At 51.6% G+C, this 14,730-nt stretch overlaps 1 protein-coding gene and 1 long non-coding RNA gene across 4 annotated transcripts in view; both read left to right on the forward strand.

Annotated features, from left to right (window-relative positions):
* TMEM18 (transmembrane protein 18) overlaps positions 1 to 5,399 on the forward strand; it is a 7,256-nt gene extending 1,857 nt beyond the window's left edge. Inside the window, exons 1-4 of one of the 2 annotated variants that reach the window (XM_008687028.2) lie at positions 145 to 692; positions 2,262 to 2,316; positions 4,975 to 5,068; positions 5,153 to 5,399. In XM_008687028.2, the coding sequence (XP_008685250.2) occupies positions 542 to 692; positions 2,262 to 2,316; positions 4,975 to 5,068; positions 5,153 to 5,242 (390 nt within the window). In that variant the 5' untranslated portion in view covers positions 145 to 541 and the 3' untranslated portion in view covers positions 5,243 to 5,399. Of the gene's footprint in view, positions 1 to 144; positions 693 to 2,261; positions 2,317 to 4,974; positions 5,069 to 5,152 lie in introns of those variants that run through there. The other variant, XM_040622874.1, reaches the window with a different exon arrangement.
* Positions 5,400 to 8,077: 2,678 nt separating this feature from the next.
* On the forward strand, positions 8,078 to 14,274 carry LOC103659551. Of its 2 annotated transcripts, none has more exons than XR_567514.2 (4): positions 8,078 to 10,424; positions 10,839 to 10,970; positions 11,074 to 11,275; positions 13,357 to 14,274. It is a non-coding gene; the product is annotated as an uncharacterized LOC103659551 (long non-coding RNA). The 2 variants fall into 2 exon arrangements; XR_567542.2 differs by having other exon boundaries at positions 11,074 to 11,185.
* Positions 14,275 to 14,730: the final 456 nt, after the last annotated feature.

Below are 14,730 nucleotides of genomic sequence, written 5' to 3' on the forward strand. Positions count from 1 at the left end.
GGGGGGGATCCGAGCATCTGCGGGTGCAGACATGCCCACCATGAAGTTGAGACTCAACATCTTGGTACTGTTTGGAAGGCTGCCAGAAAGGTTGGAGAAAATAAAATCCCGCCAATTGGGATGCCTCAGATTTCCCAAGGCCTTAAGTGTCAGTCTAAAGGAACTCAAAATAGTTCTTGTTTTAAGTCTTGGAGTAACCAAGTGCATCCCCTAAATGAGACGCTTAACTTCCTCAAGTCACGGGATGATGATCCTTAGAAACCTTAAAACACGATTCTGTCCAGTTAACAGAAGGGCTAAGCCCATGGTGCAGTCAGTTCTGTGTACACAAACATCAAACTGGTGATGTTTCTCTTTAAAATCCCTGGACCGTGGTTGCAGTGTAGACGGTTCCCATTTCCCTCCTCCCCTTTCCTTCTCCAACACCTGTTTCTGTGAGGCCTGTAGGGAAGGGCTCAGGGTGCTCAGGAGTGAGGGACCACTGCGCTCCCTGACCCAGGAGTCATGAAGTCTGCCCCCCATTTGAGTTGACGACAATGAGATGATGAGTTTCCAGCGGTGTGTCTTACAGCAGACAGACTGGACCGAGCCGTGGCTCCTAGGGCTGGCTGCCTTCCACGTGCTGTGCCTGCTGCTCACATGTCTGTCATCCCAGAGGTATAGACTACAGGTCGGGCATTTCCTGTGCTTAGGTGAGTATAAGAAACAACAATTCCGTGACTCCAACTGCTGTGTGATGTGCAGGTGCCAGGTGGACATCTCAGTAAGAGGTGGTCCTGGGAGGAGAGTGAAGCAGTGACATGGTGTTGCCCAAGTAGCCCTGTGCGTTCCTTCCTGCACCTGACGGCTGTTGTCAGGTGTGTACTAAGAAAGCCAGGTGTACGCCTCCCTAGCCTCGAATCACTTTCAGACCTAGTTGTGGTGCTCTCAACTGTGATAAGTCCGAGACAGCAGAAGGAAGAGCAGCTGGAAACACTGTGAGAGGGCCCTGTTCAAGCTGTGCGGGAACACTTAAACCGAGGTGTGCAGGGCGTGCGGGGCGCAGCGCGTGTGCACAGTGGGGGCCGGAATGAGCTCTCCCCGCAGGGAGCATGGTGCCCGGAGGAAGGCGGCGGCCTGAGCAGATGAGCCGGCAGGTTAGAAACAGCTTGTCAACTTAACAACTCTGTGGGCTTATTATTTTCGAGGGTGGAGAGAGGGCTGCCTTTGCACACTTGGGGACAGTGAGTAGGTGATTTCTCCGTGTGGGCACGTGTTCTATGTTCGTGTGACTCTCAGGCCAGCACACGATGGATTTTGTTCAGTGCAGCATCATTTGCCGCATTTTTACAGATGAAACACAGAGAGGTCCCTAACCCCCCAGGTCCCCCAGTGCCTGGGTAGCTCAGCTGACACTCATGACGTTGTCACCTGGAGAGGAGCGCCTGGCAGAGATGGTGCCGTTCTCCCGCTCCACGCCTTCTGTGTCTCAGCCTGTCTCCTCTCTTCTCTGTCTGTCTTCTTTGGCTTTGCTGATGTGCCTCCTTGGGTCCGTTCATGGAGGAAGGAGTCAGCAGATTGCAGAGCCCAGTGTAATCTGTTTTGTGACTTGGGTCAAGGACAGGAAGGTTCACACATTTTAATTTCCCCGAGAAACGAAAGCATCAGGCTTTCACGGCGGCTGTTTGCTGTGATCCGCTGTGTGCAGTTGGTGGGCAGGTCGGGTGTGAGCAGCACGCTGTGCTGAGCAGGCTCTCGGTCAGGTGTGGAACAGCTGCACGCTTCTGACTCCCGGGCCCCCGAGGGCGGTGGCCACCAGTACCGCTGGGCAGGTGTCAGCAGCTGGCTCACGCGCGTCCCTGGCCGGTAGAGGCATGAGGGTGGAAAGCAGGTCACGTCAGGCCCCGGGCGTTGTTCTGTGTGGCGTCTTGAACAGGGAGCCGTCACTGGGTCTGGTAGGAACGCAGGCGGAATAGCACGTGCGTGAGCGTGTGGTTTCAGGCATGTCCTGATGCTCCGCAGTTTTGCGCTGTTTGAGACCATTGACGCTTTCGTGTGGCTTGACCTTCCTTGGTTTTCTTCTGTTAAAGGGATGTGTTCTATAATTTTAAAATTCTACAATTTTGACCTCACACTTTGCCTAAAGTAGAAGGTATGGTTCTCATCAAATTCTTGCTATTCTGTGATGTTGATGTTAAATATATCGTTGCAGAAAGAACGAATAATTCTGTGATGAATAATCAGTCATCCAAACCCTGACAGGTGGTCTCTCTCTTTTCCAGTGATTCTAGTGTATTGTGCTGAATACATCAACGAGGTAGCGGCGATGAACTGGAGGTAGGCCAACGCCCCGCTCGCTTTGACTGCAGCTAGGAACCACACTCGAGAGTGCTTTGTCCAACGGGAGCATTGCACGCAGACCGCAGAGTCAGAGAAGCAAGAGAAGCCAGGTGGCTGTAGCCCTGGGGAGACCAGGGTTCTCTGCGCTGAGACGGTTAGGTTTGAGGAACGTCTTGTTGGCTCTTTTAGGATTTGAAGATCAGTTAACACAGTTCATGACAGCGTGAGAGAGTTGAGGGGGCTTTTGTAAAGTAGCTCTAGCTGCAGAATAAAGAGAGCGGCATTTTAGAGAGAGCTTGGTCCACGTGCGGTCAGGGCGGCAGGTGGTGTGTTGGGAGACCTCCATCCTCCCTGGACCTGCCGTGTCTTGTCGAGTCCTCAAAACATCATCCCGGAGAAACCCGGGGCTGCCCTCCTTAGACGGCAGCTTCATCCCCACGCTTGTGGCCTTGATCAGTCAGGGCAGCCCTGGAGCACCGTCACCACCGTCTCCAGCATCACCGCCCTCTGCTTGTCCTCTGCCCCCGATTCCAGCTCTCACGCATCCTGCTCGAGTGGCAGGCCCTGCCTCTGCTTACAGCGCCGTACCCACATCCACACAGGCGCCTGGATATGCCGTGCCGACTGAGAGGGCTTCGACTGTGACCTCAGCCTTGTGCACCAGCTGCGACCCTCGCACGTGTGTCTAGACGCGGTGTTCAAACAATGCTCACTCACTTTTTATGTGTCCTGTGAGCTTGAAATGGTTTTGACATTTCTAAGCACTGAAATGTGTATTGCTCTTAAATGTAAAGAAAAAAGAAAAACTTCTAGACTCTGAGCGGGAAGGAGTTGAAGACGTTGCCACGGAGCCTAAACATGTGGCCGTGTCCAGGAGGTTGCTGAGCTGTGTGCGTCCCGCCCCGACTGGTGACACCTGCTCTCTCTCCACCCCCAAATGCCTCCTTACTCAGCCAGGTAGTGAGGACGCAGAAGACACCAGACTGGACGAATCCCTTTTCCCTCTGCCTGTCCACCACGCTGCTCTGCACTTTGGGGTCTGGCTGTGGCCCCAGCGTCTCCTCTCCTGCATCCTGGCTGTTCCGTTCTGAAGCCATCTCCTCAGCTGGACACACTGACAAGGTGTCCACTTCTCATTGTCAGAGGGCCCCCTCCACTTCTCATTGTCAGAGGCCTCCCCCATCAGGATCCTTCATGAGGAAATTTGAATGGGGGTCACTGTCCCCTCAGGCCCGCACCCTACCTCATAGCAGAAACGCTCTTGTCCTTGACAGTGTGGTCTGCGTGGGGCTCAGCCCATAGTTATTCTAGTCTATGGGTTACTTGACCTCGACCTCTCCCCCGAAATCACCGGCTCCCTGGCTTCCAGGACACCATGTGCCAGTTTCCTCCTCCATCTCTTTGTGGTTTCCTCTGTGTGTCGAGAGCACCAGCCTTCCCTCTGCCTCGCTGCCGGACCGTCCACTTGGATGTCTAATAAACATCAGGAAAGTAACACTCCCCCGGCCCCCCTTCCAGAGCTGTCCCCAAGACACTCTGCTCCAGCAGCTTCTCCTCCTGGTGACTTAGGCCGGAGATCTCACTCATCATGCAGAGATTCCTCAGGACGTCCTTGGCCTTTGAAACCAACTCCTAGCGTGGCTTTCTCTGTCGCCACCAGTGCCTGCCCTCGCACAGACGACAGCCGCCACCTCCAGAGCGGGGCCCTGCTTCCCCGCGTCCCAGCCCCTCCGCGTCCTCAACCAGGCAGCGAGCGGCCTCAGCGTGGCCATGCAGAGTCTCAGCCGCACGCTGGCCGCCCCAGGCTTCACACACACCAAAGTGGAGCGTGGGGAGCCTTCCTGCAGTCCACGCCCAGGTCCGCGCCCAGATCCACTGCTCCATTTCTCTCCAGAACATCAGTCGCGACGTGTGCGTTTTGAGTGTTGTAATGATCTGAACCCTTTCCCCTGTAACATAAGCTCTAAACATGGCTCGTCTTGTCACAGCCACGACCCCAGGACCGACGAGTGGCTCCTCCGTCCCGGTCACTGAGCTGATGAATTGTTGGGTACTTCACAACTGGTGGTTGTGCATGTTCCTGTGCTGGCCGCAGAGGGACACCTGGATGCGACCAGCCTCTGCCATTTACTGGCCCTGCCTTTGGGCAGCTTGAATGACGCAGTGTCCCTGAGCCCCCCTCGTGTGAAAGCAGCGTGCGGGTGGGACTTCAGCCAGGCGGAGTGCCGGCTCTGTACTGGTCTCGGACTAGCTCGGGAGCAGACGCAGCCAGTGTGACCTGATGGCCCGCGGAAGCCCGGCAGCTGTTCTGCTGTAGCACGTGTCAGTGGGTGTCAGATTCACTGTTAACCAGAGCGCACAAGTGTTTCCGTCGCCCCAGGACGTCCTCGGTTGATTGCTCTTGCTCCTGCCACCAGCGTCCCGGGGCCCCCGGGGTCCGGCCACCTTCGCCGTGGGGCCGACTGCGTGTGCCCCTGACGGGGGCCGGTGCGGGCAGCAGGGCAGAGCTGGTGAAGGGGCCGCGGGTTGGTCAGGTCCTGGGGCGGGCCGTGGCGCCTTAACTGACCTAGAGCTCTCCAGCAGCCTCAGTTAGAGAATATCACTAACGACATTGTTTTGTCACACCAAGTAATTTTTACTTCTTTCCTAAAACAGGTTATTTTCAAAATACCAGTATTTCGACTCCCGGGGGATGTTCATTTCCATAGTGTTTTCGGCACCGCTGCTGCTCAACGCCATGATCATCGTGGTACGTGCGCTCCAGCCTCTGGGTTCTGTTCTCTTTCCGTGTGTGCTTCCCACTCTAAACACGTCTCCCCATGATTGTTTTCAGGTTATGTGGGTCCGAAAGACTTTGGGTGTGATGACTGACCTGAAAACCCTACAGGAGAAGATAAGAGAGAGGAAGAGAAAAGACGAGTGATGCTGGGACAGTTGCGCCGGTTTTCTCGGGGCATTTGGTTTTCCTCTGCATCGTGGTGGGTGGGCCTCCCTGTGAGCACCCATGCGAGTCTGTACGGAGGACGCGCCCTGTGGAGCACGCTTCAAACTGCTCTTTGAAATAAACGACGCTGTCCGTGCGGGTGTTTGTTCAGCCTGGGTCTGTGGAGCACGCACAGCGTCTCCCTGGTGAAAGTGTATAATCGGGTCTCTCTGCAGAGCTCTTCCTAATTTGCTGAGTTGTTCGTGTCCTTTGTGTGATTAGTGGTAATTACAAGCGATGTAAAAACTTGGAACCAAGTGATGAACTATGCTGTCCATGTGTAAGCATCATCACCCCCCTGCACGCTCTGCTTCCTGGGCCGTGGCCACTGGTGGCCCTCCATGTGGCGTGCAGCCAAGTCGGTGACATTCTGGGTTGTCCCCAGAGGGCTGGAGCCCAGGGATGCGGCTGGGCTTCCTGAGGTGCCCAGGGCAGCGCCCGTGCGATTGATGATGTGACCCGGAACCTTAGCAGTGCCGAGGTTGAGAAGCCCTGGGCAGGGCTGGTTCCACGAGACCCCGGAGCAAGGTCCTGAGAGGGCACGCACTTCTGAGTGAGGGAGCAGGTCCCAGGAGGCGAGGCTTCTGTGAACGCTGCACAGTCGTCCTTGGACGGAGGGAGCTTGCGGCTCCTTTGGGTTCTCACGGTAGTTAAAGATGTTACGGTACGAAGGCCTGGAAGTCGGGAGTCCATGGGAAGTACGTGAATGAGCCTGTGGAGCGAGTTTTTCAGGGTGTAAGATTATGAGGAGAAATATCAGCGCCTGTGCGGCTGTCGAAACGAATAGATTTTTATAACAAGTAGCAAGATTATATTCCTTCCTAAGTTTCTCTTTAAAAAAAATATTGCGTGCTCGGGAACATGCTATGAATGTTAGTAGAACAGGTCTACTCTTACTTTGTAGTGTCCACTTCCAGGCTGCTGTCCCGTGCTCCTGGTTCTGTCCAGTGTGATCCCAGCTGCAGGACTGCAGGTGAGGAGGGATCCAGGTGTTTAAAAATGCAGTGTTCAATGAAGGGAACGCCGATGGCTCCATGTAGGCTTGAAAAAAACCGTTTGTGAATAATTGTCTAAATTTTAACATTTTTCTTCCTAAGTGAAACATATCCTTCAAATTTCAAAAAGAAAAATACCCTTATGAAAGCATATATTTTTAACAGCTTAAGAGGTAACACTTTGAAAGATTTTGAAATTCAGTCTTGAAATCCGGACTTAAACAGGGTTTTCGTGGACATTCGTGGACTTTCAGTAGAGAAAGGATTTCCTGAATTCTGACAGTTTTACAAGTGAGTTGAATCTTCTGGGTAGATCCAGTGGAGTTCTTACCCTGACGTGTTTTCCTGTTCCTTCTTGATACGTTATCTTTTGTATGAACGTAAGATACGGCTTGAAAGCAGCTCTCTCCGGTTTTCAGTCTGTGGTTCCTGCAGCCTGTGTGGCAAGCTCCCGAGCGGGTGTAGACTGGTGCCTTGGATCCCGAGGAGCTCCCACGTCAGGGCCCGGCCCCAGCCCCTGGGAGGAGCCACAGGAGCCCACGCGAGGCAGAGGGCAGGTGCAGGACGAGCTTGTTGCCCTGGTCTGTGGCGAGGGGCCACGGCTGATGTAAGGAGGCCACGCTACGTTTTCACCATCCATCTTTATTCGGACGGTCACAGTACAGGCCCGTCTGAGTTTCATGGTGAATAGCTTTGTTAACTTGACCTGTACGGTGTGGAAACATGACACGGGCCTTTTTTTCTTCCTTCCACTTGCGTGTGTATAATTTGAAGGGGTAGTTGTAGTTTTCACACACACCCCTTATTTTTTACCTGTCTAGTAAGTTCGTATCCACGGCTTGAATTGCAGTGCGAGCAAGTGTCTTTCGCGCTGAGGAAGGTCCTGCAGACCAGACTGGTTGGCAGAGAGCGGAGCAGCGTGGAGCGTGCTGACCGTGGGTCCGCGTTCGGGGGTGAGGGGGTGCGTGCAGGGAAAGGTCCGGAGGGCGTCTCCCCCGCAGTCCAAGTGAAGCACACGTTTATGTCTTTATTTATAAAAAGACAAGAAAAAGAGATTTATGATAAAAATACATTGTGTGTATTCCAAACGTTCAGTTTCTTGATTGCTATGAAATGATGTATGTATTTAATAATACATAGCGTTTTCCCCCCAGATCGTATATTGCTTTGACTTCTGTGCACACAGAGCAGGAGCTCCCAGAACGTTGGCCCCACCGGTGGGACCGTGTCATCCTGCACTTGGTGTCGAGCTTCGCAAACCCAGAAGTTCAGTTTTGTCACAAAGTCAGCACAGGCACAGACACGCATGTCAAATAAGCAACATGCAGCGCTGCATTAATTTACTGTGACAGAGTGGCAAGTATGGTAACATGTTCTCATTTTTACAAAAAATTCAAAGTTAAAAAAAATTTAATTTGGAATATTTATTGAGTAGGGATTTAGAATAAGGAATTTCAGTGGAAGTGACAGTTAACCACAGACAGGAGCTTGGGTGATCCAGGTCACCGGCCGGGCCCCTGACATCTGGTCTGTGCTTCGGGAAAGTCCTTCCTGTTCCGAACATCCTCTTTTTACCACGTTTTAGAGAACACCCTTCCAGTGCATCCTGCATCACTATGTATTGAAAAAATGAGAAGCAGTGACAAGCCTTATTAATCCTCAGAACAGTAAGGACAAATGGTCTTTTTTAAAAGATTTATTTGAGAGAGAATCCCAAGCAGGTTCCTTGCCAGACGGGGGCCTCCATCCGACGACCCTGAGATCATGACCTGAGCCAAAACCAAGAGTCAGACACGTAACCTAGCGAGCCACCCAGGCGCCCCCAGGACAAATGATCTTAGCAGATCTCTGCAAACCCTTGCATGTGATGCATAGTGGCGGGCTGCACGGTGGGCTGCACGGTGCTCGGGTCGGGGACGCAGGAACACTGCCTGTGTCCATCAGCACCGCTGGGGCCTGTCCATCGCATGCTGCTGCCTCTGTGGCTGCCTGGTCTGCCAGCTTCTGTCCCTGATTGTCCCTGATGCTCGGGATTCTGTCGTGATGTGTCAGGGTTGGGCTTTATTTGTCCTGCTTCGTTCTAGGGTGGACTAGTGCTCTTTACTTTGGGGGAAGTGGCAGCTCTTCTCATGACAGCATCATTGGAAAGCTCTGACACTACCCACAGGCCAGGATCCAGTCCGGCCGCGCTGGAGGGACCCCCGTCTCTGTGCACGCACCGCGGGGACTGAGCCAGAGGGAGCGTCTCCCAGAAAGCCTCTGCTGGCCAAGCTGAGATGCAGAACCCATGCCCTTCAGACTTGCCGGGCCCTCTCCCGTGCTGTGTCTGCCCGTTCTGCGCTCCAGGGATGCCTGACGATGTGCCCGTCCCCACTGTTATGTCTTGTTTGGCTCACGTTTCTCTGTGCTCATGTCTCCCTTCCTGGTGCCTCCGTGTGGCTCAAGCAAGCCCTGCCCCCACGCGCACAGGACCGAGGACCTCCATGCTCCAGCTGCTGGCACGGCCCATGGTGGTGCCTTCTCGTCCGTGGTCTCGGCTTACCTTTGTTTTTAATTTCCTTTCTGGGTGCTCAGCCTCGCTCCCTGCGTTGCCTCCTTCCAGCCTCCAGACCTGGCTCAGAAATGGTCCGGTGAGGGCATTCTGGGCTCCCGTTCCATCGTGAGCCTGGGGATGGACCCTCCCCAGACAGAGGGTGACTTAGCTGTCCCCACCTGCGCCCTTGCGTGACCCCAGCCCAGGCAGCAGGCAGACCCTGTTAAGTTTGTTTTGCTCTTTTCTCTCACAACCGGGTCTGGTCGTGGCCTCCTGTGGACTTTCTCCATCCCTGGGGGCCTGAGCATGTCCTCCTGGGCCTGAGCCCTGCCTGACGCTTGAGTGGTTTGCTCGTGGTCCTGAACCCTAGCTGTGGGCCTCCTGCCTGCCCATGTCTGCTTTGCTCTTCTTATAATCTCCGATGTATTTGGAACAGAAGCAAATGAGCAAACGTCCATTTGCTTCCCCTACATTTTTCTGAAAGTCAGTTTCTTATATTTTCTTCAATTTCTTTTATCACAGTCATATTTCAGTAGGTGGCATCATTGTCAATGACTACATAGTAGCCCAGCTGCGTAAGTTCAATTTGCTTAACCAATTACTGGTACTGGAGACGCAGAGGTTTTCTACTTGTTTTCCTAACGTAAACGACACAAAAATCTCTGACTTCGGAGGCATACTTTTACATGTGAATTATTGACGTGGACAATAACGGTGCTTTACTCTGCAGGCCCGTGTCCCAAGCTGCGAGAGGTCAAAATGTGGAGCCCCCATCTCTCCTCAGTTCTGCAAAATGCTTCTCCGCCGAGGAAAAGTGCATTTTCTCTGAAACCTGCAGAGGGCGCGAAGGCACTGTGTGAGGCTGGCGGAGGCTGCGAGGGGAAGTGTCGCTGGTTCAGAGAGAGCAGTCTAATACTCTTGATCGAGGCATACTACCTGCTCTAAAGGGAACAGACCGAGACCTACCTGATTGCCCGTCTTCCTTTGAACGAAGCTAACCGTGTTCAAGTTATGTTGTAAAGTTAGCATTGACTTTACCGGCAGCAGACTAACCACACACACACACACAGGAAAACAAGGAGCTGGATCACCTTCCATCACACTAGAAAACACATGCACCCCAGTGTGCATGCACGCCCAGGCCCTGGACTCCATGTGAATTAATAAACACAATTATAACTTATTTGCTAGTTTCTGGAACACTTTTTAAAGATTAAGCCTAAGTCAAGACGATTGAAAACAGAGGGGATAATGAGGCTGTTGCGGGATGAATAGGTCAGTCGGGTGCTGAAATGCACGGGTAGCTCATTACTCACCCCCAGCGTGTGAGGCACCGAGATGTGCGGATCAGAGGTCCGGCCCTGGCCCTGCGGACAGTCTCAGGAAGGCATTTTCACGATTAATTTAAGCTGGAAGCTGCAGGGAGCGTCTTGGTCACTTGCCTCACATCTGGGCTCAGTGTCCACGAGCTCCTGAGACACCGAGGAGAACCCTGTGGGGAGAACTTGCCTCGTCGTGGACCCCTTCCCACCCCCCTGAATCTCTGCTCCGTCTGGGGCGCATCATCGGGAGACAACAAACAGCAGTTCAACATGTAAATAATGGTTCCAACTGGGCCCCAAATCCCAGAGGGTCAAAAGTGGATTCTGCTCTTGAATGTCTGCTTCACCCTCTTGACTTATGGTCTCTGCTTCCACTCAGCCGCTGCTGACATTTACCACCTGCCCTCACACAAACACGAAACAGTGTGCATCACTGCTACACATGTATTAAATATATCTATTTTCACAGCCCTGAATATTATCTGTGCTCCAGACATCCACCCCCCACTCCCAGCAACCACTGATCTTTTTACTGTCTTTAGAAAGTTTTGCTTTTCCCAGATTATTGTACAGAAGGAACCATCAAGTGTGTGACCTTTTCACACTGGCTTCTTCCACTCAGTAATATGCATTTAAGGTTCCCTCATGTCTTGTCATGGCTTGTAGCTCATTTATTTTTATTGCAGAACGATATCCACTGTGTGGATGGACCAGTGTATTTATCCATCACCTGCGGAAGGACGTCTTCGTTACTTCCAACGTTTACCAGTTGTGAATAAAGCTGCTGTGAACATCTGTGTGCCGGTCTGAGTGTGGACGTAAGTTTTCAGCCCCTTCGGGTAAATAGCAAGGACTGTGACTGCTGGATCGTCTGGTGAGAGTATGTTTGGTTTGGTAAGAAACCGCCCAACTGTCTTCCAGAGCGGCCTGGCCATGCTGCGTTCCCACTGGCGATGAGTGGGTGTTCCCGCTGCCCCACGTCCTCGCCAGCGCCTGGTGTTGCCGGGGTTCCAGATTACAGCCATTCTCACAGGTGTGCAGTGGTATCACATTGTTGCTTTAATTTGCGTGTCTCCGAGGGCACGTGATGTACAGCATCTTTGCCATCCTTGTACCTTCTCTGGTGAGTTGTGTGTTCAGGTCTTTTGCCCATTTTTAAGTTGGGATGTTTCTTATACTTGTTTCAAGACTCTTGTATATTTTGGGTAACAGCCCTTTCTCAGACGTGTCTTCTGCCGATGGTTTCTCCTAGTGTGTGGCTCGTCTTCTCATCTCTTGAGAGTTCCTTTCACAGAGTTTTTAATAGTAATGAGTCCCACTTATGAATTGTTGCTTCTACAGATTGTACTGTTGAGGTCGTATCTAAGAAGTCGACCACTGAGTTGCCTGCCTTCTCTCCCCTCTGATGAGAACTTGGGCTCCAGAGTAAGAGTGTGTGGAGGAACGGAGAATCTGAAAAACAGACTTAACTTCAGAAGAGGCCCCATTTTGGCTGCTGGGTGGTGGTGCCAAACGAGAAGGGAAGGAAAGCAGGGGAGAGGGTGTCCACGTGCGGGGCAGTCTCAGGAGAGGGTGTCGGTTCGCGGGCAGGTGGTCTCAGGATGGCCATCTTGACTACCAGATCCCGCGTGTTTCTTCTAGACGTGTTGTTTACAGCAAATGAATGCTTTTCTTTCGAAGGTCAACATTTAAGTTTGCATTTCAAAGTATAGTTCGTGTTCTAGGGATGTCAGTATTTTTTCTAGTCCCTCAGAAGATTTTCTGATGTAAAGTAAACCAGAAGAAGGGCAATAAATAGAGTTTAATCGGGTGGATTTGAAGCAGGACAGTGAATGCAGGGGAGACAGTGGAGGACAGAGTGTGTGATTTGTGATTTGTAGGGTCCATCCATTACAAGTGACTGAGTCGTGACCAAGTGGAGTCAGACAGGAAATACCCCAGGACACAAAGGCTCTATCTCCTGGTCCCAGCGAATGACAGAAACAGAAGGTTGTGTATGAATCAGGCTCTCGGGGGCAGCAGATCCCCAGCCTTGGCGTCTTCTAGACGCCAGAGTTCACGGCTTCACAGCAGTGACAGGTGAGGTGATTCATGACCAAAGATTTTATTTATATATATATATATATTGGAATTTTCCCAAGATTCAACTTAAAAATATAAAATTTGGTTTGGTTGTTGTTGTCACAATAACTACACTAAGAAATAAGGATGGCCAGAAAGTGGAGTTTCCATGAGAACTAAAATGTAGGTAACAAACCCAAACTGCAGTTTTAAGAGAAAATAATGCTTTTCCATTATTGCCCATCAAGACTTAGCTTTTCTTTTTTTCTTGTTTTAGACTCTTTGTTGAAAAAATCTCTGTTTTTAAGAAGACTTCTGTGGTCTTTATTTATTATGCAGGAGGCTAGCCTATTCCCAGTCCTCAAAAGACAGTCTGTAACTTCCGGAAGCTTCCCCTGCATTGGGTTGTCGTGCTCACCGAGCACATGGTCCCCCTACCGCCATGGGGATGGTCCAGGCTAACGCGGGCTTGGGAGAGCATGAACAGAAAACTAAACCCATATATATGGAACAAAGATTTATTATTTTTAGCATTATCACTGTGCTGTTACTGTGCTAAGACTATTTTGATACAAGCCAAGGGGACTGAATTAAGGACAAATATTTATTAAGTATTTATTATGTGTACCAGGATGGTGCTCAACCAGGTAGATTTTAACACAGCCTGCACGCCACCGCGGAGCCCGGCTAAGGTGACCCGTATCCTGCCTGGGGCAGGGCAGTGGGTGTTGCAGAATTCCCCGGTGAGTCAGTGTCCCTGGGCCCTCTTCTTGCAAAGACACGTCATACTGAAGTAGGGCCTGCCCTTGGGACCTTATCTTAGTCACCTCTCCAAAGGCGCTGTCTCCAAGGAAGGTCACACTCTGAGACACTGCGGGTCAGTACTCAACATAGGAATCCCGGGGACACAGCTCAGCCCATAGCAGATCTTCCCAGCGGACCTACCAGCTAACTTAGGTGGGTCAAGGACTCAGGTGTGAAACTTGAAATACTGAATATTTTAGAGAAAATACCACAGAATAGCGTTCTGATCTTGGTGGAGAAAGAAATTTTCTACACAAGATAAAAAAAAAATCTATTAACAGTAAAGGGAAAATCTGTAACACTGACTACATTAACATTATGAATTTTTCTTTCCAAAAGATGCCTCGAAGGATGTGAAGGGCAACGCGGGGAGCAGCCTGGGAACGCCCACAAGTAGCAGAACGGTCCTGGTCGGTGTTCACACAGAATTTTCTCAAGTCCGCAAGTGAATGGCAAACAACCCAGCGGAGAAGCCGACAAAGCACTTGGAGAGGCGTTTCTTGGAGGGGCTCGCGGTTACGATAGCACGCGGGAGCCGCTGAAGTTGGCGAAATTCAAATGAGCACAAGTAGGCGCGTTCTGCACCCTGCGGACGGCGACGAGCCCAGTAACAGGAAACGTCCGTGAAGACCAGCGAGAGGACATTCTGTCCGCCGCGTGCCAGGTGTACGTTCACAGTACCTCGAGACACTTGGACGCGTCCTCGCCAGGCGGATAGGGAAGGGGTGCAGGCCAGACCCTTCCCTGGGTGACACCGAGAGAGACTCGCAGCTCTGCTCCTGTCCCAGCTGCAAATGAGCCAATGTCCATCTGCACAAAGTGGGTGGATTGTACCGTATAGAACACGGGACTGTTCAGCTCTAAGTTTCAACGTGGTTACATCTCAAAACCAAAATGTGAGTGAAAAAAAGTCACAGAGAAACTTCATGCACATGTTTTTCATTCACAAAAAGCCAAAATACGGGGGCCATGGGACATTATGTATCCCAGGGACACACACGTGCCTGGTAAAATTATGAAGATAAGCCGGTAAAAATAAAGTTTAGGTTCAGGATGTTACTCGTTGCTGGGTGCAGGCAAAGGGGGTGAGACCACGGGGCTGGAGGGGTGTTCAAATGTGCTGACGACGTTCTCCTTCTTAGAGTGGGTGCTAGGGATATGGATACTCATTTAATACTATGGTTTTAAGTGCACTATGCTTTTTGTTCGTTAGTAAGATATATTTTAATGAGAAATAAAACAGTAATCATAAAATAATTTTAGAAGTTTTATCTAATATTTCTGTTTATGCTCATCGATGACCATTTTCTACTGTATCCAGTTAAGTGATCTACTAGCAGGAGGAGGAGGAGGAGGGGGAGAAGATGAAGAAGAAAGAAGAGGGAGGACGGGAGGGGGAGGAGGAGGAGAAGGAGAAGGAAGGAGGAAGAAGGGGAAAAAAAAAGAAAATAGCCCAGCAAGCTGGCTGGTCAGCTGGCTAAGGGGCTCGGTCCGCAGCAGGGACACACACGTAAGGGTTAATACCTACCAAACTCAACCGAGTGCCCAGCAGGAGGGCAAGAGAGCCTGGCTGGGGGCCTTCAGGGCAGAAGAAGCCATGGCTCTGTGCCAGGTGCCCTCGGTGTCCTTCTCATCACTGTCTCCACTGGCGAGGCCACCCGCACATGTGTCATGGCTCCATTTCCCCTTGTCCAGTGAAGGGCACTTTTCCTC

The sequence above is a fragment of the Ursus maritimus genome, unplaced genomic scaffold, assembly GCF_017311325.1.
Source record: "Ursus maritimus isolate PB19 unplaced genomic scaffold, ASM1731132v1 scaffold_6, whole genome shotgun sequence".
Lineage (NCBI taxonomy): Eukaryota > Metazoa > Chordata > Mammalia > Carnivora > Ursidae > Ursus > Ursus maritimus.